The sequence below is a fragment of the Perognathus longimembris genome, chromosome 3 (assembly GCF_023159225.1).
Source record: "Perognathus longimembris pacificus isolate PPM17 chromosome 3, ASM2315922v1, whole genome shotgun sequence".
Lineage (NCBI taxonomy): Eukaryota > Metazoa > Chordata > Mammalia > Rodentia > Heteromyidae > Perognathus > Perognathus longimembris.
The window spans coordinates 32339715-32365102 of record NC_063163.1 but is presented as its reverse complement, the minus strand read 5'-3'; the positions used below and the strand labels follow the sequence as shown (position 1 = coordinate 32365102).

General features: G+C 35.6%; 1 protein-coding gene across 1 annotated transcript in view; it reads right to left on the bottom strand.

Annotated features, from left to right (window-relative positions):
* Nucleotides 1-25388, bottom strand: part of Diaph3 (diaphanous related formin 3) — a 433505-nt gene that overhangs the window by 276689 nt on the left and 131428 nt on the right. Inside the window, exons 8-13 of the mRNA XM_048341270.1 lie at nt 24483-24619; nt 22403-22508; nt 9133-9243; nt 8732-8850; nt 7860-7976; nt 3981-4099 (exon numbers count right to left, since the gene is read on the bottom strand). Coding sequence (XP_048197227.1) covers nt 3981-4099; nt 7860-7976; nt 8732-8850; nt 9133-9243; nt 22403-22508; nt 24483-24619 — 709 coding nt within the window. The remainder of the gene's footprint in view (nt 1-3980; nt 4100-7859; nt 7977-8731; nt 8851-9132; nt 9244-22402; nt 22509-24482; nt 24620-25388) is intronic.

Genomic DNA, 25388 nt, shown 5'->3' with positions numbered 1-25388 from the left:
TGGGATGACTGCAGTTCCAAGTCTGCTTGGGAAAAAAATGGGACTGGGAAGAAAATCTGCCAAACTCCACTGCAGTGGAAGAAGCTGCAGGAAGTCCAAAATAAGTAGGTCACAGTCCAAGCATATGTTTGACCAGGAAGTTAAACCGTATCTCAAAAATGATGAGTGCAAAGCTAGGTTCTGGTGACTTACATCTGTAATCCTAACTACTCAGAAATCTAAGAACTAAGGATGACCATTCAAAGTCAGCCAGGGCAGCAAAGTCTGTGAGAGTCTGATCTCCAAACCAAAAGCTGGAAATGGAGTTGTGGTGTGAGTAGTAGAGTGTCAGTCAGCCTTCAGTAAAAAAGCTAAGGGATAGTGCCTGAGCCCTGATTTTCAGTACTGGCACAAAAGGATAAAGAAATAGAATAAAATTTTAAAACATAATCAGTGCAAAAAAGGGGGTGGGGGCAGTACTTGTGGCTAAATACCCTTTGTTCAATTTCATTACCATTAAAATAAAGAAAGGAAAAGGAAAAGAATAGAGGAAAAGAAAAAGGAAAAAAATCAAGAATATCAACTTTAAGCTTCCATCGGGCTAGAGCACAAGTTCCCAGTCTACCATACAATTCTCAAAGGTTTCTATCATCGACAAACAAATGCGTTAAACACTAATGAAACGATGACATTCCACCCCAGAAACAGGGAGAGTAATACATAAATTATAGAGGGGGAAAAAGTGGCAGAGCATCAACCTCACTGTACTTACAGGGCCAAATTTAAACCTCAGTCTTGCCCCCCACACATACTCAAACAATTAAAAACCTTAATTAGAATTCACAGCAAACAGTAAAGAAGCTTCTATCTAATAATGGAGGCAAAGCTTGGGCACCTGGCTAATGAAAATCAGGCAATAGATACTCAAGTTTTAAATATGCATTTTCTCTAACCCAGAAATTCTCTTTTCTAAGAGTTCCTCTTTGAACACAAAGACTCATTAAAATAGTAGTTTAGGCTATAAATAAATGCTCATCAATAATGACTCACTTATATATTAAAACATGATGGACTATTAGGAGAAAAAAATCATAACAAATTACCACACTACATTTTATCTCTTCTTTTACTGAAGAAAACTAACATATGAATGTGGTTTTAAAACACTTTACAGAAATGCTTACAGTGAAAGGAAAAAGTCAAATTGTTGTACTTCCTCAATGCAACCTCTTTTTAAACTTTTATTTCATGAACATACTGGTAGTATGTGTATTACATTACTTCATAAAAAAAAAACACTCACCTGATGGACACAAACCTATGCCTCAGTAGGTATGCATGAGGTTCCATGTTCTATATGCCTCACTTAGAGAATTGTAACCTATATATTTGAATGCTTAATTGATGAATGTCTGTCTTCCCCCAGACTGTAATTTTGCTTTACTATTATACTCCCTGAGCCTAAAGCATTGAATAGAAAACAGGAGGGAACCAGGACTAAATGATCAAAAGCCTATTCAATAGATTCAGATGAACAACATTAGCATTTCAGCCATAAACACAGAAAACAAAGGTAGAAGTTTGTATTTTTCTAGATCCTCAACAACCCTCCAATCCCTTTCATAAAAAAGAGGAACTGAACACAGAAGCTAAATGTATCCTCTTATAGCTCTCCCTATTTTTCTGCTATTTAGCTTCTTAATTAAAACTAAATGTGCAATGGCATTTCCTTGATTTGTCACTTTAATATATGATAGGTAAATTATGATTTTTAAATGTTCTTATCTATTTATTCCTAATTTTGTACCATTTTACTAAAATGGTTGTTAAACCATGTTATTAAACCATCCAATTCCTGTTATAGAGATAAGCTCTTCCAAGTGTCCACAAGATTGTTTATGCCCTACAGTTTCTGAGATGTCCCTCTACTTTCCAATTTCACATATTCTTCTCACCTATTCATAAAAATATAGTAACATTCTCTCCTACATTTAAGTCTAAGAGTTTATTATAAACATCTATACTCAAAACAACTTACAAAAATTATGTTAAAGATGTGTCACTTTTCCAAGCAAAGGTCAAAGATTATATTTCCTTTTCAATGGTTTAATGACAAAAATCCAAGATTGGAGATAGAGCCATGGCACAGCTAGTAGAACATGAGGCAATAAGCAAAAGATTCAGGTATAGGGTTTGAGTCGCAAGGTCAGGAAAAAACAAAAACATACAGCTACTCAAGAAAAAAAATCCTAATTTATGTATGGAATATTTTTAGCAAAATAATAAAATATCATTCCACAAGAAGAAATATACTGTTTACCTAACTTATGTATTTGTAACCCTTCTGTACATCACCTTTATTAAAAGAATAATTTTTAAATAATTCCACATTTTAGTTGGCTATATATTTAGTGCATATTTTTCTCAGAATCTTTTGTTAGCACTCAATGTTTGTTAGCACTGAAAATCAGCATCTTCCTTATCAGTACCACTAATATTAGCCAGTTCCTTACTCATTCAATGTACATTCCTTTGTCCTTTGGTTTAGAAGAGAATCAATTGTACAGAGATCCATAGTGGGTTTTGATAGCCTTTTTAAATCATTATGCACAGTCTGATGTAACACCAACAGTTGACAATGGTACTTGTTATTTACTGTGGAATCACATCTATCAATGACCATTCTGTACTATGTTACTTCAAGATGCTGTATTCAACTGTACATCTTGGGAAGGGTTGGGGAAAGCCTAGAGAACTTGAGGAAAAAGGGATGAAAAAGTGCAGCAGTGGAATTCACTGGATACGCATAAGTAGAGACAAGAGACAGGCACCCGGAGAGATTAAGGGAACAGAAAATCACGTATGAAAAGAAATGTGCTCATTACCTGACTCATGTATATCATCCCTCTGTATATCATCTCTATAATAGCAATATAGCAAAAAAATAATTAAATACAGATTTTTTTCACCCATGTTGTGTTTTCATCAATGGTCATTTGGAAAGGAATACTTTGCTGAGAACAGCATATCTTTCAAATGTTGACACATCGCTTTATATAATATCAATATAGTCACAGAGGTTAATCTCCCCCACTAACCTACCCAGAGGAAAAGAAATAGTATTGAGAAGCTGTCAAGCTGATAGCAGTGGATATGTTTTCAAACTTCCAATTGCCACTTATGAGACCTAATTTTCTCATTGGCAACAAATTTTGTCAGTCATTTTCTTCAAAATATAGGCTTACTTCATTTTATTTTTAGGAAAGTGTGTTCCAAACACAAAAGATAGAGTAGCCAATTTGTCTAACAATCTCTCAAATAAGAAAGAATTTTTAAAAGCCAGATTGTTAACAATTCCAAGGACCAGAAAAGCTTTTTTTAATTGTAGCAAAAGTGCTTTATGTACCTATTCTATTGGTTAATGAAAAACATTATAAAGCTATAGTCAAGAGTCAACATTTGACAAAATTGACATTTTTTTTTTCCTTTCTCACAGTTATGGGGCTTGAACTGGGGACCTGGGTGCTCTCCTTGCAGGCTTTTCCTCAAGGCTAGCACTCTACCACTTTGAGCCACAGCACCACCTCCAGTTTTCTGGTAGTTAATTAGAGATTAGTCTCACAACCTTTCCTGTTGAGGCTGACTTTGCACCGTGATTCTCAGATCTCAGCCTCCTGAGGAGCTCGTATTATAGGCTTGAGCTACCCACTGGTTACCAGCTAAAATTGATATTCTTAAGACTCCAAAAGAAATTCTTAAAATCTGGAAGTTTTTTATTTATTCTGAAAGTAAAGAGCAGCACTACAGCTTAATGCTAATAATATTATGAATACCATTCCAGCTTAATGCTAACAATTTTATAAAATGAACACTATTTTCTAAAAACAATTTAAGTCATTGAATCCTAAGGAAAAAGCCTTAGTATTATTATGAAAACAATCTAGTCTAACCCATTACATAAAAGCTAGATATTTACACTTAAGGAACAGAGAAACACTCACCTACAAATTGGCTTAAATCTAAATCTAGTCTTTTTCGATAGGTAAAATCTGGGTCTATTCCATCTCTGTGTAATACAATCTGGGACACACATTCATCAATTAATTTGAAGTACTGCTGTCTAAAACAAAAGAGCAAAGATAGATTAATTGTAGTCATTTTCCTTTTCAAGAGGTTGCATATATGTCTTACAAGCTTTAAGGAAATACACAATGTTTTAAAGATGATTTTCCTAATAAAAGTCAAACATTTCAAGAATTAATTGGCACTAAGACAATAACCTGAAGTGATATGTATTTAAGAGTTGTCTTCAGAGGTCAGCCTTCTACTAAGCCACTCCAACACAGCTTCCACTAAAATTCATTTTATTCATGCATTCAAAATCCCAAAATATTTTCTAATAAGTTATACAAATTATACAAAAAATGAATAAAAATAAAAACTTGGAAAGGCAAAAAAAGAGGGTTCTTATGGTCATATAGTTTACTGTTTGCAGAAAGTTTATTGAATTGTATTAAAACTTGATAATGAAGCCCAGTGCTCATAATCCTAGCTAATCAGGAGGCTGAGATCTGAGAATCTCTTTTCAGAGCAAGTGTAGGCCGACAAATCTACTATTATTTGCAGTTAGCCAGAAAAAAAAGGGCAAAAGTAGAGCTGAAGCTTAAATGGTAGAATACCAAGAGTGAGTTAAAAAGCCCAAGAGACAGATGAAACCTGGATTTCAAGCTAAAGTACTGGGGGGAAAAAAATGTTGAAAACTATATGGTACCAAATTAATAATTTTTTCTCAAAAGAATTATGATAAAAGAAAAAAGTAGTGATGTTTACAAACAAAAATTTTAAGTTTTAAAAATAAAAATGTCAAACAAGCCGTTTTGTCATTTAAAAACATTAACAGATTATTCTCAACTCCACAATAATCCACAGTTCAATAATGATTTATCTGAGATTTCATTCAAAAAGTCTTTCAGCAGGCAAAAATAGTAAAGAATGCATATCTCCAAATAACAGAAATAGAAACCATATGAGCAGTATTAATGAGCTGGTAAATTTATCAGAAGAAAACACAAATAGCTTAAGAAAGAGATGAGCATAAATCGCCATTATTTCACTGATAAAATGTTATTTCATTGGAGAATGCTGTAAAATCACATTCATTTTCTCTATAGTATTTTTTTTACTATGAGAAATTATCTCACGTGCACATTCAACTTGCATGGCATTTTGCACCTGGTACATTATTGAACGTGATCCACTCCTGTTCCCTCTAATTATTTTGTAGCAGTCACTTGCATTCCTGTTTTTCTCCCTCAGGTCTCTGATACACCTTCTCTGGTGAACTTACATTGAAGCAAACTTTTATTTTATCACCAAGGGTGAGTATTAAAAAAGATACTAATTTTTCTACCCACTATTTTTATGATGAGCACATTTTCCATACAGCCATGGTAAAAAGTTAATTATTTACAAAAAACACTGAAAAGTTACATGTGCTCATTTCATAAGCAATTTAAAATAGCATTAAGCTTAGCAAGGTGTCTCAAGCCTTTAATCTTAGCACTAAGAAGGAGCTGCAAGACTCCTGACTTTAAAAAAAAAATTGTAGCACATAATCCTAGCTACTTAGCAAGCTGAGATTTTGTGAACAGTAATTTGAAGCCAAACATTCCAAAAAGTCTGAGAAACTTTTTCTCAAAAATAAATAGCCAGCAAAAATTCAGGCCAAGGTATGGTTCAAGTAGCAGAATACCATTCAGGCAAGCAAATTGAGCAAGCATAAGCCCCTGAGTTCAAAGCCCCATATGGATGGGGGAGGAGAGATAAAACTTTGATAATCTAAAATTAAATGTGAATTTCAGAACTTCTACAGTAGATTAATACAAAAAGTAAAGTTAAAGCCCAAACAAAAATACTTATAAAACTATATAACTCTAAAAACATTACTATAATTACAAATAAAAAGCTATATAAAAATTTAAAGATAAATGAGAAAACAAGTGTAAGTGACCACAGTTTGGACACTATCTTGAAATAAAATTTTCTTTCAGAAAATAAATAATTATTATTATGAAACTTTGGTACATGGGAAAAACAAATGAGATTACTGTAAAGCTATAATTTCTCAGTCTTATACAAAAATAAAGGATTATCAGATCCATGCTTTGGATGTGATCGACATTTATACACAGGTGATACACAAGTGTCTTCTTGAAACACAGGCACAAGGATTAGGGTCATAGTAACGACAACCCTGCAGAATAAGGGCATATACAAACCACCATATGTTAAAAATGCTCTTGAATTCTTGAAAATTAAAACCAGCAAGGTCAATGCAACCTGTCATACAAGGATCAAGAATCTAGAGGGAGATACTTCAGAGTAAACAGCTATTTTGGTTTTATTTTTAAGTATATTTGGAATCCAAAGATAATATTACAATCAGTAAGGCCACAGTAATAGCTCAACTTTTAAATATTTAAACTTGGCAGTGGTGGCTCACACTTGTAATCCTAACTACTCAGGAGGCTGAGATCTGAGGATCATCGTTCAAAGCCATATGAGGCAGAAAAGTCCCCATAAGACTGATATCTCCAATTAACAACTCAGAAACCAGAAATGGCACTGTGGTTCAAATGGCATAGCTAGCCTTGAGCACAAAGAGGTTCAGAGATAGAGCCCAAACCCTAAGTTCAAGCCCCACAACCAAAACACAAAACAAAACAAAAATTTAAAAATTAGTATTCTAATATAGACTTTAGTAAGTATTTAAATATTTAAAATGTTGGGTTACTTTAAGGTAATTATCAGAAAGCAGCTAATTTACTACCAAAACAGATTACTAAATTTTTAGAATAAGTGTGAGACTTTTAGCTGAAAACAATGTTTGTTAAATGAACTTATTCCCTGAAGTCTAAATTTTCAGCATTTGAACTTCTCATTCTTCAGTCCTGTTAGGTTTTTCAGACACCACTGAGTTATACTCTTGGACGGCACCCAGAACTGTATACCTCAAATGAGGCTTTTCTAACACATCCTTCCTCTTAAGATTGAACAGAAAAAATACTACTCACAGTATTTGAAAACACAATTTCAGCAAAGCTGAACTGGCAGCAACAAAAATGATTGTATCGTCAGAGATCTTAGTTTATCTTATGAAACAGTAATAAAAATAGGAAGTATATAGAGAGCATACTTGTACTTCTAAGCATAGACTATGTGCCAGGAATTTGGCTTGGTGATTTGCCCATGTTACTATAATTAATATCCATAATAACTCAGTGAGGTAGATTCTCACATCCAGATATCGATAGCTATATTAGGATGTAGATGAAGCAGAAAATAATAAACACAATTTAGAAAGCTGAGATAGCCAAGACATAATGAAAAAAAAATCCATTTGAATATCTTTTCCAACATATTGAAAACATTAAATACATTCATATAAAGGTACTTTTTTTGCTACTTACATACCAATGGAAATAATATTTAGTACCCTGCATATAACTGTTTAAAAACACTTCCAAGATTATTCCTGCTACCTAAGAAATAACCAAAAATCCTATCACCCCAAGATAAATCAGTGATTTGGTGCTAGTTCACATTTTCATTAAGAGGTAAGATTCTAACCAAGAGTCCAATGCAGCTTAAGAAGTAACAGTGATGTTCTTAAAAAGTGACAGTGACATCATTTTATCAACATTCATCAAAATGTATGCCCAAAGAAAACAATACAAAACATGCTGTAAATCAGTATTATGACAAATAAAAATTATTTGCTTAAAAACAGTTGTTTATCCAAATAAAATAGGAGCTACATTTTAAACTTATTAATAGATGCTTTATTAGTGAAAGAAAACATTACAATATGTTTCTCTTACCTAATATAATAATCATTTCTAATCAACAAAAGATGCTGAAGAATAGAAATAAAATATCCCTCTGCTGCAGTTTCCTTAACTGTGTTCCATAACATGTTGTAAACATCAGATGCTTCAGTAAGATGATTAAGGAACCTATGGATTTAGTTGTCTATCACATACACCAATATTAATATGGCACAGACTCTGTCCTATAAGTCTTTAACAAACCAGGTGTCCAAGCCTGAGGCTAGGGAAAAACTCTGAAAGTAGCAACTTGCTCTGACAATTTCTGGATTCTCTTTTATATTCACTAAATTAATCCAAAGTGTTTTAGGAGACAAAGATAGAGATTAGCTGATTGTGAACATCATGTTGAGCAATAACAGTACCATCACAAAGATTGCTGGTGCAGATATCAATTATCATAGAGAAAGACTACGTGAGGATAGGAATCTGATGGATCCCAGGAAGTAAAGACATTTGCAAATGCAGTGTTAACAAAAGGCCTACATGTGTATTCACCCAATGCACCGGGAAATGACATGCACCAAACTGAAGTTACACAATTTCCAATGCTGGAAAGTACTGGGTAGAAGACAAGGTGCCAAATGTAAGAAAAACTGTATAAGTATACACAGCTTGATTCTTCTAGGGATATTGCTCAGAAGTAGAGTAACTGCTTTGCATACGTGAAGGAAAGAGTTTAATACAAAGCATTACCAAAAATGAAAACAAAATTTAACAACAATTTGTCTCTATGTATATTCTCAAAAATACACATAAAGCTTTCATTGTATAACATTTATAGAGAAGTAGTTTTCATACTTTATTGAATATGAATGATAGTTTTGGATTTGATCTTTTGACTAGTCCTCAGAACAAAAGGATATTCAAGTTCTGCTTTAATATCTTCAAGGCGATGAGAAAATTCAATCAAATCTTCTTCCTTATGTTCATCAAAGACTTTCAGTTGGATATCCAGGCCATCATTCTTAATAAGCTTTAAATTCTAGAGATGTTAAGTAGAAATTATGATGAAAGATTTTATTTCTAATTATGCAAAAAATGAATAACATAAACAATAAACCAACTGCTCAACTTGATTTACAGAATCCAAACATTTAAAGTGTTAAATAATACTGAAATCTTATCATCTATATTTCAAAACTAGGTTTTTATACTCTAGTCTTTTCCTAAAGATAAATTATTCTCCAGGGTAATTTATCTAAATTTCCCCCACTCAAGTACTCTACTAATTTAAATATTAATAAGGAGACTGCAGGGCACTTACTGGCAATATCTCTTTCAATCCACATCGCATAAATTCATTTCTGATGTGGAGCCTGAAGTCCAAATCATCAGGAGATGTAACAAGGGCATTTATGAGCTGCATACAAGCTACCTATAACAGATTACACAGTAAGGCTTAGACTTGGTTCCCAACATTAAAGAAAAACACAACGAAAAAGAAATGAAGGTTTTGTTATAAGTATTATCAAATATCTTCTTCACAGAAAAACTTAATGCTGTAATAACTTGCAAGAAATTATTTAGTCATCATAAATTATAGAGGAAATACAGTTTCAGTGAAAATTTTCATCATGTATTTGGGGCTGAGGTAATGCAAGGGGCAGAAACATTAACCATTGTTAGGCCTCCATTAAAAAAATAAGTAAAAATAATGCCTGGTCCAGTGATACCATTCTGACACATATACAATAGAAATTGAATGTCCATTGGGTGAATACTATCTGATCAGATAGATTATTGCTAAAAGAGGATAATAAAAATAATACCCTATTAACTATAATTTATAGTTTCTGAAGATTTCCATCCTCTGCTCATTACTACAGTTAATCAAAATTTATAAAAACACATAGACAAGGCTGGGAATGTGGCTTAGTGGTAGGGTGCTAGCCTTGAGCAAAAAGCAGCCAGGGACAGTGCTCAGGCCCTGAGTTCAAGCCCCAGGACTGGAAAACAAAAACAACACATAGACATTGGGATAAGTACAATTCCAACTAGAATAGCAAAATAATAATAATAATAATAATAATAATAATAATACCATACTCATCAAGAGAGACTGAAATTCCAAATGGCTTAAAAGTCAACAACATCCTGAATCCGATTAATAGGACAGTTATCACCAAAGACTAGTTAATGAACACTGTATAATTAAGTTCAAGAAGTTAATTTTCTAGGCAACAGTACTCTTACTTGGGTAAAAATTCAAAATTAATGTATGCTGTGTTTATTAACACAAAATATATTACATATAGCTTACTAAAACTTTCATATATAGCTTATTTTTCACAAAATATTTTAGCTTGAATTTTACACTCCAATTCTACAACATCTTAAAATTTTTTTATCCCTGGTTAAAACGTATCTTTCATCATTTCAAATCCATTAAAAAAAAAAAAGGCAAAACAGATTCTCTCTAGAGAACCAAAGTACTCTCTGTTGTTGTTGATAATGTTATTTTTCTGTCTACATTCACCCCAAAGTCTAGCAAGAACTACTGGACTACTGATCAATATGTTTAACCTCATGCTGTTCCTGAAATTGTCTTTTTTCCATCCCTTAAGGCACGGTTTATATGAATTTAAAATGCCTTTTTTGGATTAAGACACCAACAGGGGTCTTAGTTCCTGCTGATTGAAATATATAGTAATTGTTATATTTGATATCTAAACACTAAAATCTGACCAGCATGCCTCTACTGTCAAAACTTAAGGTTGTTTAAGGTAGGAGTGGGAAATGTGCAAGAAGACACAAGAGAAAAAGGGAATCTTATTTTTAAAAAGAAAAAGAAAACATCAAACAGTCTACCTTTTGAGTATATACTCACTCAGCTGTAACCATTTCATGTCAAAAAATCAAATTTAAAATGTATTCTGCTTTCTTACTCGGTACCCACAAGCACTATTTACTTTCTTCTGCAAAACTACATCATTTTCAAAGTGTTTGGTACACACATAATTATAGGCATATTATTTCCCTATATTCTGAAAAACTAAATCAGTTTTGATTACTCAAGGTTCTAGAAAAACACCGAGAATTTTTGTTATTCATAGAAAGTAACAAATAAGCAACAAAAAAAATAGTAGAAAATACCACTTAAATGAAGAGCAGCTACTACTACAGAAATTAGTAGCATGAAAATGAAAGATAAAGAGCCAAATTATTTTCAGGAAATATTCAAAAGAATAATCCTTATGGAAAATAATTAGGAAAATAAACAATATAACCAAGTTAAATCAATAAAATATTTTTCCAATTCTAGTGATAATCTGTTATTATTATGGCCTATAACCATGCAAATAAATGTCTGAATATTACACACAAGTACCAAAACATATTTCTTACGCAGAAATGTCTATAACCAAGGTAAAGGCCAAAGAGTTCCTTCAAAACCTAGAAACCTTTGCTACCATACATACTGAGACATAAAAAAACAGTGAAACCAACTGCACTTACTACCCACTACTTCCATGTTCCAGAATCTATGCCCTTTCAAGTAATTCTTAGAAACAGAAAAAGGACCTAAACTATAAAAAGAAACACAGCGTGTTTTCTGCTCAAATGAAGATAAACAGATACAATGACAACACACTATGTCCCATTAGATTGAAGGTGCATATAGGAGGAACTGTAGGTGCTAAAAGAGAACAGATACCACCTAAAAGGAAAAAGTAATGAAGCTTAATAAAGGACAAAACAATTGTGTGTGTGTGTGTGTGTGTGTGTGTGTGTGTGTGTGTGTCTGTGTCTGTGTTTCAATTCCGAAGCTTGAACTCAGGTCCTAAACACTTGTCCCTGAGCTGTTTTGCTCAGGGCTAGAGCTCTACCACTTAAGCAATAGCTCCACTTCATGTTTTGGGGTGATTACTTAAGAGATGAGAGTCTCATGGATTTTCCTGCCTAATCTGGCTTCAAATCGCAATCCTTAGATCTCAACCTCCTGAATAGCTAGAAATACAGGTTTGTTCCACCAAGCCCTGCTTAATAAAGATGATTTAAGCAAACGAATTAACATGCTCAGTGATATGATCCCTTCAAATGAATTGTAGGCAAATCAAAGTTCGCATTACTTTGTGAGCAGGGAAAGCAGGCAAGGGGGGGACAGGAGACAGGAGCCATTAGAAGGCATAAGAACTTGGGGGCACTAACACACTTGAAGAACTTAATAGGGCACTTCAAGGTAGATTTCAATTTGCTAAGAATGTGGGTAAATAAATTATGAGTAAAAAGCCTATCTGTAGAAAAGAAGGTAATTATAGTACTCTGGGGAAATGTGAAGAGATCAAAACATGGAGAGACTAATCAAATGCACAACTGCACGTATGATATGTGTCAATAAAATGCCACCACATTTGCCTAATAGAAACAAGGATGACTTAACAAACAAATATCATTTGGACAAAAAGAGCAATTGTTCAAGTAGCCAAGGGTGTGCCTACTCAAAGGTACCAGATGCAACCTGTAAATAAAAGCATACAATTCAGTTGCCTCTAAAATGGTCTCCTAGGGGCTGGGGATATAGCCTAGTGGCAAGAGTGCCTGCCTCAGATACACGAGGCCCTAGGTTCGATTCCCCAGCACCACATATACAGAAAACGGCCAGAAGGGGCACTGTGGCTCAAGTGGCAGAGTGCTAGCCTTGAGCAGGAAGAAGCCAGGGACAGTGCTCAGGCCCTGAGTCCAAGGCCCAGGACTGGCCAAAAAAAAAAAAAAAAAAAAAAAGAAAGAATGACTAAAATGGTCTCCTCTTTGGTCCACATGCATCTTTACATAATCTTCACATTAATTAAGTATATTTATAGACAATATCTCTTGATGTTACAAATAATTGACTCAATTCTAATGTTTGGGGAAGCATGTATCATAAGCTCACTTTATTACTCTCTTCCCAAATATCAAAAAGAATTCTAAGGTGAAGAACATTATCTTGAACAATACAACTTCTCTCTGGAGGGGTGATAGGGTCTGTATCCATTTCAGGATTTAGTATAGGTGAAGATTACTCCAAGGACATCAATAGCATAAGAACTGAGAGCAACTATCAAAAAGATAATTATGAAGAACAAGGCAAATGTCTGCCACATGATGATCTAGAGAGTAAAGACTTAACAGACATAATAGATAAAGGATAAATAGAAATGTCAAAGATATTCAATGTGTATATGTGAACAGAGCCAGTCAAAGGTAATTGTGAAAGCAAATCAAATGAGCAAATGAAAAATCATCAGAAGTAGCAAAAAAATGGACAGGGCAGAACACTGTACCACTGTCAGAATCACTTAATACATGAAGTAGCTTCTTGACATTGAAAATAAATGAGATTTTTTTCATATATGAACACATGTCACCTAAATTCTCTCTATAATACAACTTACTGCTATTACTCAGCTCAGCATAAATATAAGAAAAAAATAAACACCTGATGCACTTTTAACCTTTAGTTTCTGACTATTATCAAACAGACAAGCCTAAACACAAAATTCAAGGTATACCAACACATGTGATGCCTGAGTCCATCCACGAGGCCCACCTTACGTTTACAGAGGCCACAAGAGCAGATGCTTCCTACATGGCTATGCTCAACAAATATGTTCTTTTTTTTTTCAAATTTTTATTATCAAACTGATGTACAGAGAGGTTACAGTTTCATACGTTAGGCATTGGATACATTTCTTGTACTGTTTGTTACCTTGTCCCTCATGCCTCCCTCCCTCCCCCCTTTCCCTCCCCCCCCCAGGTGTTCAGTTCACTTACACCAAACAGTTTTGCAAGTATTGCTTTTGTCGTTGTTTCTCTTTTTTTACCATGTGTCTCTCAAATTTGGTATTCCCTTTGAATTTCCTACTTCCAATACCAGTAAACACGGTTTCCAATATACTCAGATAAGATTACAGAGATAGTGTAGGTACAACCACAGGAAGGTGATACAAGAACATCATCAATAATAGAAACTACACATACACATAGGACGTTGAAAGTAGTTACAACTGTGATATAACAATTGTTTCCATAACATGGAGTTCATTTCACTTAGCATCATCTTATGTGTTCATAAGGGTATAGCTATTGGGCCTTGTGATGCTCTGCTATGGCTTGCCTAAACCTGTACTAATTATTCCCAATAAGGGAGGCCATAGAGTCCCTGTTTCTTTGGGTCTGGCTCACTTCACTTAGTATAACATTTTCCAAGTCCTTCCATTTCCTTACAAATGGAACAATGTCATTCTTTCTGATAGAGGCATAAAATTCCATTGTGTATATGTACCACATTTTTCTGATCCATTCGTCTATGGAGGGGCATCTGGGTTGGTTCCAGATTCTCGCTATGACAAATTGTGCTGCTATGAACATTGTTGTGCTGGTGGCATTACTGTAATTTTGTTTGTGGGCTTTTGGATAGATACCCAAAAGTGGGGCTGCTGGGTCATAGGGGAGTTCTATATTGAGCTTTCTGAGGAATCACCATACTGCTTGCCAGAGTGGCTGAACCAGTTTACATTCCCACCAACAATGAAGTAGAGTTCCCTTTTGGCCACATCCCCTCCAACAGTTGTTATGATTAGGTTTCTTGATATATGACATTCTTGCTGGGGTGAGATGGAATCTCAATGTTGTTTTGATTTGCATTTCCTTTATGGCCAGTGATGTAGAGCATTTTTTCATATGTCTATTGGCCATTCTCATTTCCTCATCAGAGAAGTTTCTTTGTAAGTCTTTAGCCCACTTGATGAGGGGGCTATTGGTTCTTTGCGGTTTTGTTTTGGAAGAAGGTAATTTTTTTAGTTCTGCATATATTTTAGAGATGAGGCCTTTGTCTGTTGAATGTCCGGTAAAGATCTTCTCCCAGTCTGTGGGCTTTCTGTTTATCTTGCAAGCTATGTCCTTTGCCGTGCAGAAGCTCTGCAGTTTGATGGGACTGCATCAACAAATATGTTCTATTTTCTGTTTAGAAAATAATTTAACAAGGATCAAGTCAAGTGGCCTTCAGAAAGTGCATGCCTAGGTTAACTTGTTTCTCTTGGATGTGAACAGATGCTTATATAAGTAAAATAATGACTATACTATATTGTAAAAATGTAGCTACTTCATGAGCAAAATCCAGATTGGAAACAAATACAATAAAATACTTAAATACAAATTCTATCAAAATCTGCAAATACTTTTTATCTGGGCCTGGAAGATATAGTTTAGACTGCTGTTCATCTTCCCTACCCCACAGCAGAATCATCAGTCTCTCTTTGCACAATCAAAGTTCACATTTATCAACTTAAAATGACTAAATGATACTTACAGAGAAATATTTTTGCCTCCAGTACAAACAAACTCTAAAGATTTTAAAATTCTATATACATGTATTAATTCAGAATAAAAACTCTAAACAGACTACATAATGTAGTCAAACACAGAAACAGAAAAGTACACCAGCAGATGTAGAGATGTGTAATTTTATTTATACTCCCAATTGAATGCTCTATAAATGATAGATTCGGTAAAAGAACAAATCAGAGCTTGAAATCTGCATATGCCCCACAGACAGACTCAGACAAATGAATTCAGTACTTGGGGAGTTGTAATTTACATCAGCAGGAATACTGGAGACAAACTTAGATTTTTAGAAATATTTATTCAGACAGTCCCTAGATACCATTAATTTCTTCTATATCTTCCCATAAACTTTGCTGAAACTGCTAGTAAAATAATCTTGACATCAAATGTTACACAGTTTTAAATCCTTCTATGGGGCAGAACTGTAGTTCATTCATCTTTGTAATTCCAATATCAGGCAGAGCCCAGTGCCAAGAAATTACTGAATAGCTAATTATTTAAATGGAAGACTTTGCAGTCCCCTTTAAAACATTAGTGAATCTTTGTACTTAAGACACTGGTACTGAATTCTAGATAATATTAAAAATGTGCTAGCTTACTAAAAATGTGCTCTATATGAAAATGAGTTCACATTTGGATACTGTTTTACTTTTTTTAAAGTCTCTTAGCATGATGGCATTTTGCTTATGATCCATTTCAATGTTTGGTTCTGTGTTGATTCCTGCTTATACATTAGTCTTACCAAAGCAAACATCAATTAACACAAAACAAAGAAGAATTAAATTAATTTATTTCTGCATTTTTCTGGGATGTCTAAACAGCTGTCCTAAAAATAAACTCTCAACTAATACTCTACATTTTTCACTGTCCCTTCATTAAATATGAAAGCAATATTTTTGAAATTAAAAATAACTTTAGTTGACAGTGACTTGGAATGGGGTGATACTTTTTAAAATTCAAGATATGACCAATTATTACAGGAAGAACCAAATAAAATTTAGGTGCACTTGGGGCATTTAAAGGAAAAAGAGAACAAAATCAAAGAAAACACATAGCCTTGGCTGAGGAACACGCTGGTAGCTCATGCCTGTAATCATAGCTACTCAAGGGGCTGTAATCTCAGAATTATTGTTCAAAGCCAGCCTGCACAGGAAAGTCTATGAGACTCATCTGTAATTAACTACCAAGGAACTATAAGTAGAGCTGTGGCTCAAGTGGTAGAGGACCAGTCTTAAATAAAAAAACAGCTAGTGATTAGTGTCCAGGCCCTGAATTCAAGCCCCATTACCACCACCTCCACCACTATCACCACCCAAAGGAAACCTTGGCTGAAGACAGAAATAGATTTTTACATTTGATTTGTTTCAATAATTTATCCAGTCATTGCCCAAAGAACGTAAACTTCTTAAACAATGGGAGGAAGGATCCTCAATTTTTAAATTAAAAAGCTCCTAGACTTTGTTATGCTTCCTGAGACATAGAAATATGAGACCCAACCAAAGCTTAAAAATCTATTTAACAGAATGCAGACATTAAAGAATTTTCTTTCCTTTTTAAGTAAAAAAAGACATGTCTTTGTGGTGGCCATAAAATGCAATTCTCCACATTTAACCACAGGAAGCATAAATGTCCAATGGCCCCATCTAATCCACTACATTCTCTCTCTCCGCTCTCTCCCCTCTCCCCTTTCCCCTCTCTCCCTCCAGTCTTGTCTCCTCTCTCTCCCTCTCTCTCTGTCTCTCCCCTCTCTCCTCTCTCCCCTCTCCAGCCAGTCTAGTCTCAGTCTCCTGTCTCTCTCTCACCCCTCTCTCCTTCCAGTCTCCTCTCAGTCTGTCTCATCTCTCTCTCCCCTCTCTCATCTCTCTCTCCCCTCTCCCATCTCTCCCCTCTCTCCCTCCAGTCTTGTCTCCTCTCTCTCCCCCCCTCTCCTCTCTCCCTCCAGTCTTGTCTTCTCTCTCCCCCCCTCTCCTCTCTCCCTCCAGTCTTGTCTCCTCTCTCTCCCCCCACTCTCCTCTCTCCCTCCAGTCTTGTCTGTGTCTCCTCTCTCTCTCCCCTCTCTCCTTCCAGTCTTGTCTCTGTCTCCCCTCTCTCTCCCCTCCCCCCTCCCCTTTCTCCCTCCAGTCTAATCTCAGTCTCCTCTCTCTACCCTCTCCTCTCTCCCCTCTCTCCCTCCAGTCTTGTCTCCTCTCTCTCTACCCCCTCTCTCCTCTCTCCCTCCAGTCTTGTCTCTGTCTCCTCTCTCTCTCTCCCCTCTCTCCCTCCAGTCTTGTCTCCTCTCTCTCTCCCCTCTCTCCCTCCAGTCTAGTCTCAGTCTCCTCTCTCTCTCCCCTCTCTCCCTCCAGTCTCCACTCTCTCTCTTGCTCTCTCCTCTCCCCCCTCCAGTCTCCCTCTCTCCCTCTCTCTCTCCCCCTCCCCCTCTCCCTCTCCCTCTCCCTCTCCCTCTCTCCCTATGTGTAAGTCCTGGGGCTTGAATTCAGGATCTGAGCATTGTCCTGAAGTTTTATTTTGTTTTTTTTCTCTATCTTTTCAGTTCCAGAGTTCTACTTCCAAAGTCATGCTGTTTAGTTGTTGTTGTTGTTGTTTTTTGGGGGGGTAGTTAATTGGTGATAAGAATCTTATGAATTTTCCAGCCCAGGCTAGCTTTGTACTAAGAACCCCCCCCCCCCCAGGATCTCAGCCTCCTGAGTACTGTACCTGTTATAGGCATAAGTCACCAGCACCTACCTGTCTTTCAACTAGATCATCTCAGTGTCATCTTTCCATATTCATATATGCTTAGATGAGCACAGCAAGTATTCATTTAGGACACAAAGAACACCCCAATGGCCTTGCCAGGATTCCCTACAACCAGTGACAGGTAGAGGCAATATTCCTTCTTTCCTGTCACTGGCCTCTACTCAGATCCACATTAGGCTGGGCAGATCCTTGTGTGCCCCTCCCATACACATACACTCCATGCTTTTTACAGATCGAGACTAACAGACTAACTAATAGTCTTGGCACACAAAGCAAGTTTCAATAAGAATGTCACTCTCAACTATTTCTTAGTGTAATTAAAACTTAATTTCTTTTAGTAAGTATCCAAACATGTTTACACTTCTTTGTTATTTATGTGTGTACTTCCTCTGTACTTTCATGATGTGGAGTATGAATATCTGAAACACTGAATAAATTTACAGCATTTTCTTCTACTAAACACTCGAGAAACACTGTATCCCTGGGTTTGCTTCTTTGGAATATATTTCACAACTAGAGATGCTCCCATAGAAATCTTAAAAAGCAATACCAGCTATGTACCACCACTGTCCATGTTCATATGAATGCTATCATTATGGTCCATTAAATCATGCAACAGATGATTACTGCATAAAAATGTGAACGTGATTAATGGAATATCTAGAAATAGTTAAATGAGCCATATACTAGCGGCTTACCCTGTAACCATAACTACTCTCAGGAGCCAAAGTGAAAGGATCATGTTTTGAGGCCAGCTCAGTTAAAAATTTCATACCGAACAGCTATGGGCAGTAGTCCATACCTTGTATCTCAGCTGCGTCGGAGGCTGAGATGGGAAGAATAGAGAGACTCCATGTCAGCCAAGGCAAAAACATAGATAGAGATACACAGCTGCAATTGAAAAGGTTGGTGTAGAAAACATGCTTATCATCCCCAGTACAGCAAGCAGGAAGGGTCAACAGGAGGATCATGGTCCAGCCTGGATTTGCTAAATGAAGCAAAACTTATCTCCAAGGTAATCAGAACAAAAAGGGCTGGAGACATGTTCCAAGTCCAGCCAAGTACAAAGCTCTGAGTTCAAACTCCAATATGGACAAAAAATATTGATAAATTTCATAGTATATATGTGTGTTTGTATGTGTGTGTGAGAGTGTGTGTGAGCTTTGTTTTACAACAAGAATTTCAAAAACAACTTAAAGAAAACATCAGCTATATATTTCAATAAAACTAAAGACATTGAAAGCCTACATAATTTTTATTATGAACCAAAAACAACTCAACAGAAACATCGCATGACCACAGCTAATTATCCCTTCAGTGGTAGTCATGCAATCAAGAAACTGGTCCCTGGCTTCAGCTAAAGTGATCAATGACACACTTACAAAAATACTGGACAGCACTCAAGTCAGCTTTGACTTACTCATCTGGACTTCCTTTTCACAGGGCAAAGTCTGTGCCATCCCCGTCATTCTGTGTATAAATGAGCATCTCCAGGCAAGTGGAAAAATCAAAATATTGTAAGAGAAAGGTCCTAGTGTGTAACCTAAGCTTGAATCTGACCATTCATTGGTTTGGAATATAGGAACTGAAAAGTAGGGCTGAATTTCATCCTTCAGCATGGTCTTTTCCTGCTACTTAAAATACTCATTACCAGTAGCCTTCATTAAATTCTGAGATTAACAGTATACAGCAATCAGACTAGAGTAACTGCTGTCCACCATACACAAGATCCTGTGCCCTATCGTAACCCCACCACAACAGGCCTGCTTCACTTACATCATAGTAAGACCTTCATGTAACTGGAACTGCATAAGGGATCTGATACCAAGCTCATACTTGTACTGCTACTACTGCTGTGAATAATAACAAAATTCATTTGACTTTAACCTAGGAGTTTATGTCTACCAATAGCTCATGTGAAACTATGGAAGTCCAAGGGATCTATGAAACAGAAAACAAAACTCTCAAAGGATTACCATGGTTTAGTTCCTTGCCTAACAAAAACTATCATTCCATCAGCCTTATGACAAACAAGAAGAATTTCAACAAACTACAGAATCTAGGTAATGCTTTTGACCCCTAACCAAAGTACAACCTTGACAAGACAAAGAAACAAGACCCCATCTAGTGAAAGTAAATGAGAAAACAAAATAAGAGCAAAATTGAAGTATGACAGAAATGAGACAGTCAACCTACACTTATTCCAGCCTTCTTCTAGGAAATGATGAACAACAAAGGACAAATCCTATTGTAATGACTAGGTAGACCCTGGGGTGGGCAGTTGGGTTCTCTATCTGTAGTGAAAAGTCTGTCTTCCCACAGAGGCTTCAGTACTGAACACAGCAGTGTGTCTATCAGAACACTGCTATGATGCCATTTCTTCCTATGCCTGACTTCCAGCTCTTCACCACATATGATCCCTTGGGCCCACATGAAATTCTACAAGGTATATAGTATCATTTTCTACTAAAAAATGCTAGCTGGCATATCTGAGAAAAGACATTGAGGTACACATACTCTAATATTTGTATGGCCTTCCTAAACATAAAACTAGTGCCTGAAAAGACTTGATATTATTTCAGCTCTTTAATTCTTCATTTTCTCACTCAACTATATCACACGGGAAAAAAATAAGCTCAATTTTATCATAATCATAGTCACTCAAATTATCTTTATTATCAGACCATAAAGAAAATGTAATAATTTTCTTTAAAAAGTACTTAGTTGCAAATATACTTAGTAATAAAAAATCCTCATTGTTCTTTATTTTACTATCCTCCATTTCATCCATTAAAAGCAAACAATTGATTTCTATTATATTTAGTGACAAGTGTTATTTTTTATTTGATGATTTGTTAATATCATGCATACTAGTACATTTTAATAAATGCAAATTAGATAGCTAACAGAATAAAATGGGCACTTAGAGCTTTATGGGAAAATTGATAGCAATATATTCCTAAAATCTACTTTATTTGCGGAAAACTTAGACACATCTTAGAGAAGAAAACATAGTATTACTAAAGTATGAATACACTTTATCTATCTATCTATCTATCTATCTATCTATCTATCTGTCTGTCTGTCTGTCTGTCTGTCTAGATATCTATCTATTGCCAGTCCCAGGGCTTGAACTCAGGGCCTGACCACTGCTCGTGGCTTCTTCTTACTCAAGGCTAGCATTCTACCACTTGAGCCACAATGCCACTTCCAGCTTTTTATGTATATGTGGTGCTGAGGAATGGAACCCAGGGCTTCATGCATGCTAGGGAAGCACTCTACCACTAGGCCACATTCCCAGCCCCAACTATGGATAATGTTAAAGGAAGAACATAACCAGTATTCCCCGGAAAATAGAAAATTTATGAGTGGGGGAGTTAGGAAAAGAAAGCTAAGTTACCTGTCTAGAAAATGACACTCTTCTACTATCTCCCAACCCCTTAGTGCTGGGGATCACACCCATGGCCTTGGGTTTTCTATGATAACACCCTACTAAGGAGCTACCTACAACTGAAATAGTACCTTCCAATCTAGAGTATGATGTCTTAGAGGTACTTTACACATTAGGATTAATAATAATGAGAAACTATCACTAAACAATAAAACCACAACAAAATGATTTAACAGGGAAAATAAGAATTTAGCACAATTACCCCCATCACCAACTGTTAATCAACAGTATGGAAAATACACAATTCTTCTGTTTGGGGGGGTGGGGGTGGAAAGAAGAGAAACATGATGCACATCTTTCATACTTGCCACTCAGGAAGCTGAAATGAGAGGATCACAATTCAAAGCCAGCCCAGATAAGGAAGTCCATGAGACTCTTTAACCCCAAGAATGGAAGTAGAGCTGTGGCTAAAATGGTACAATGCAGTGCCAGCTTTGAAGAAAAAAAGCTAAATGACAGTGTCCAGGCACTAACTTTAAGCTCAGTAACAACACTAAAAAATAACAATAAAATATATTGAAAGGAAGGAAAAATTAAATATTAGCTATTCAGCTTCAATGTATATACCATATATGGTTATAAGTGTTTGGGGCATGTAGTAATTAAGTTTAAATGTGACTTTATTTTTTAAAAATATTGTTGAGAAAATATATCACCTAGAATTACTCAAACAATGAAATCTATAATTCATATGATTAGAAAAGCTTTTAATCACAATTAGATCAACAGGATAAACAATTCATTGAGTAATGATCCCATATTTTATAGAGAAATTAGTAACTTTACTGCTAAAAAAAGTAATGTAATGAAAGTAGTCACAGGAGTCACCTGTGGCTAAGACGAATCACAACTTAGTGCAAATTGAAATTCTATGTTTATTAAAAATAATGCTATAAAAGAATATTAAGTGTTGTCCAGAATTACAAAATGTGATCAGTACATACAAGCCAATCATAAAACAGTTACAAAACAGTATTATGTAATGTCACCTAAGAATTTATTTTGTATACATGAAACTTACTTGCAGTTGAACTGAATTGTGCCGAAGGCCTTCCACAATAGATAAAAATCTGTCAATTTTTCTTTCTTCTCCAGCAGAAGTTAAAGCTTCTAAAACTTCTTCAAGGCTATAGGAAATTTTCAGTGAATTAATTAATTTGCAAGACAAGATGTCACAAATGCCATAATTCAATTACCTCACCACACTGAAGATGATGTGCCTAAGCAACCAGGAACACTTCAGAAGTACCAAGCTGAGCACAGAGAATATCTAAGATATACTACTTTAATTCCAATTACTAATACATATTAGTGCAACTAAATGACTTCACTGACATATCCACACATGCAGATAGAGTGTTTTTAATGGTGCCCGCCTTTCCTGCCACCTTCTGTTACCAAGACTCAGTCCTAATAAACAACCAAGCTGTGGTGGTTCACACCTGCAATACCAGCTATGCAAGAAGCACAGATAAGAGAACCTTGATCCATCTAAGGCCAAGGCAAGAAGTGTAATATCCCATATGAAAAATAACCAAAATCAACAATAAATTGAGGTGTAGTTCATGAATTAGAGTGCTTACCTAGAAAGCACAAAGCCTTGAGTTCAGTTAACAGGACAACCAAAAAGCAGAGAAAAGAAATAAACAATAATGACTGCTATCCAGAATTAAGCCTAAAAAGAATATATTTATATATCTCAACTTCATGCAAATAGGAACTATTATTAACCCATTTTATAGATTATAAAACTAGGGAAGAAAACATTAAGCAATCTGCATGAGGTCCCACATCTGCTGAATGTAGAAGCAATAACCTGACCAAACAACTTAGGGATCACTAAAATCCTCTTAACCAGTATACTCTAAAAAGCCTGTAAGGAAATGAAGTTGTGATAGACAAACACATATAGCAGCAATGTATTTTAAATACTCAAAATTCACAATTACAAAAATGTAATTTAAACAAGTATACCTCCTTCTCTTTTAAAGAACAATTCTGTACCTAGCCACTAAAGATGCTCAGTCTGAAGACATATAGACCTAAATGTTAGTTACATCATTTTAATACCCATTCTGAATTCAAGAAACAATAAAACTAACAAAGAAGAGAGAGGACAGAAAAAGAGAAAAACGAATGAAGAAAGAGACCGGAAAACTGGGATGAGAAAATAGAAGGTGAGTCCAAAAAAGTGAGAGAAAAGCAGAGATGGGGATGGAGGAAAGGGTAATACAGAGAAAGAGGACATAGGGAGGAAGGAAAGCAATGAGCATGTCAACACACATAAAAGCATGATACCTATCAAATTGCAGATATGCACACCCAAATTGAGAACTAGAAAGGCAAGTTCAGGGCTAGATGCCTAGTACTATAGCTAATACTGTAGCTGGGTTTAGCTAAGCTTCTGGAAATTGTCCCACAAGTTCATAGAGAGCCAGATCTGGTTGGTGCCTAGACACTGAATTAGGAAAATCTGAGTGGGCTCAACCCACCTGCTGCCACAGGGGTTGTTGCCCAGGGCTGGCTGACAGGTAAATGCAGCCCTCCACTGCCTTCATCTGTCCTGTGTGAGAGTTGTCCTCTTCCTCCAGTCATTCATTTTACCCTTTAGAAAGGTATTTAAAATGTCTCTTTATAACTAAAACCTCAGTCATCTTTTAAAAGGGAAGGTTGTATGTATGTAATTATCAGTGGTCTTTCAGTTCTAGCTCTAACAAATGTGCTCCAAGATTTTCTAACTTTAACCTGGTAAAGTACTACCACATATATAAATTTATAAATAGGTACTCCATATAAATTTTCAAATAGTAATATGTCTGTTACTATAAGAAAAAGCACATGAGAAACAGGATCCATTTATATATTTACAGGCTGCAATTCAAATTTTTATAGAAAAATGCATTTGCATAGAAATATTTTAGTTTGTCACTAAGGTGTCCATAGAGAAATAATTAGTTGCTCAAATATCTCTATACTTTAGAATACTAATAAGTAATTTTAATATAATTCAGCAGTGAAATTCTACACCAGAGTGGGAAATACAAAATGAATCCATTGTTTTCAATGAATGCATAAGGGAGAAAAGTGTGACAAACACTTACATGCTCTCCTCGCCTACGATGCAGACTGCAGAGAGAAGTTTGACTACATCAGTCATCATACTGGGGTGCTGGGGATCCATCGCTTTAGCCAACAAGGAAAGGCTCCTCTCCTCACTCATAATCCTCTCTAAGCCATACTGATATTTTTTTAGGGGGAAAAAAAACAGAAAAGAAATTCAGTATTACCAGTCAATGAGGAAAATGGTGCCCTAAAGGAAATGCAGATATCAAAAAAATATAATACATGGTCACAGTTAGTACTTCCCAAAAATATGAAAACCTGTAATGCCCTAAAATGCTCAGCAATATTCACTTTGTGTCAAGAACTATGAGACTTGAACAAACACATGGAGAACATACAAGACATGTGAGGTTCATATAAACAGGAACATACAAACAAGCAGCCAAATTCTGACATAGACAATAAGCTGTCAAGATCATTTTCCTGGGGAAGAAGATTGACAGGAGTGCTATAGTCAAAGTAAACACAGAGAGGAACACTGCCCAGGAAGATGTAATATGCAATACACTGCGTGCAATTACATGCCAGTTACATGCAAGAAAATCCATATATACCAAAAAAGCTATAATTTCAGCATAGAAACAATGTGAAACAATTTATTATTGAGTTATTTCACTTTTTCTTTCCTATATATTAGAAATCCATTCACATTTTAAACTTAGCATATCTCAATTTACACTCGACATATTTCAGGTGCTCAAATCTACGTTTGGCTACCTACCATACTCCATAGTGTAGAACCAAATATTAACACACAGTTCAGAACCGTGTTAGGGCAAAGGCAATGAGGGGAAGATACCACAATTCGATTAATGCACAGGTATGTTCTCATCAAAGCATTATTTGTGACAGGGAACATAATGAAGTTGCAAACACACATATGT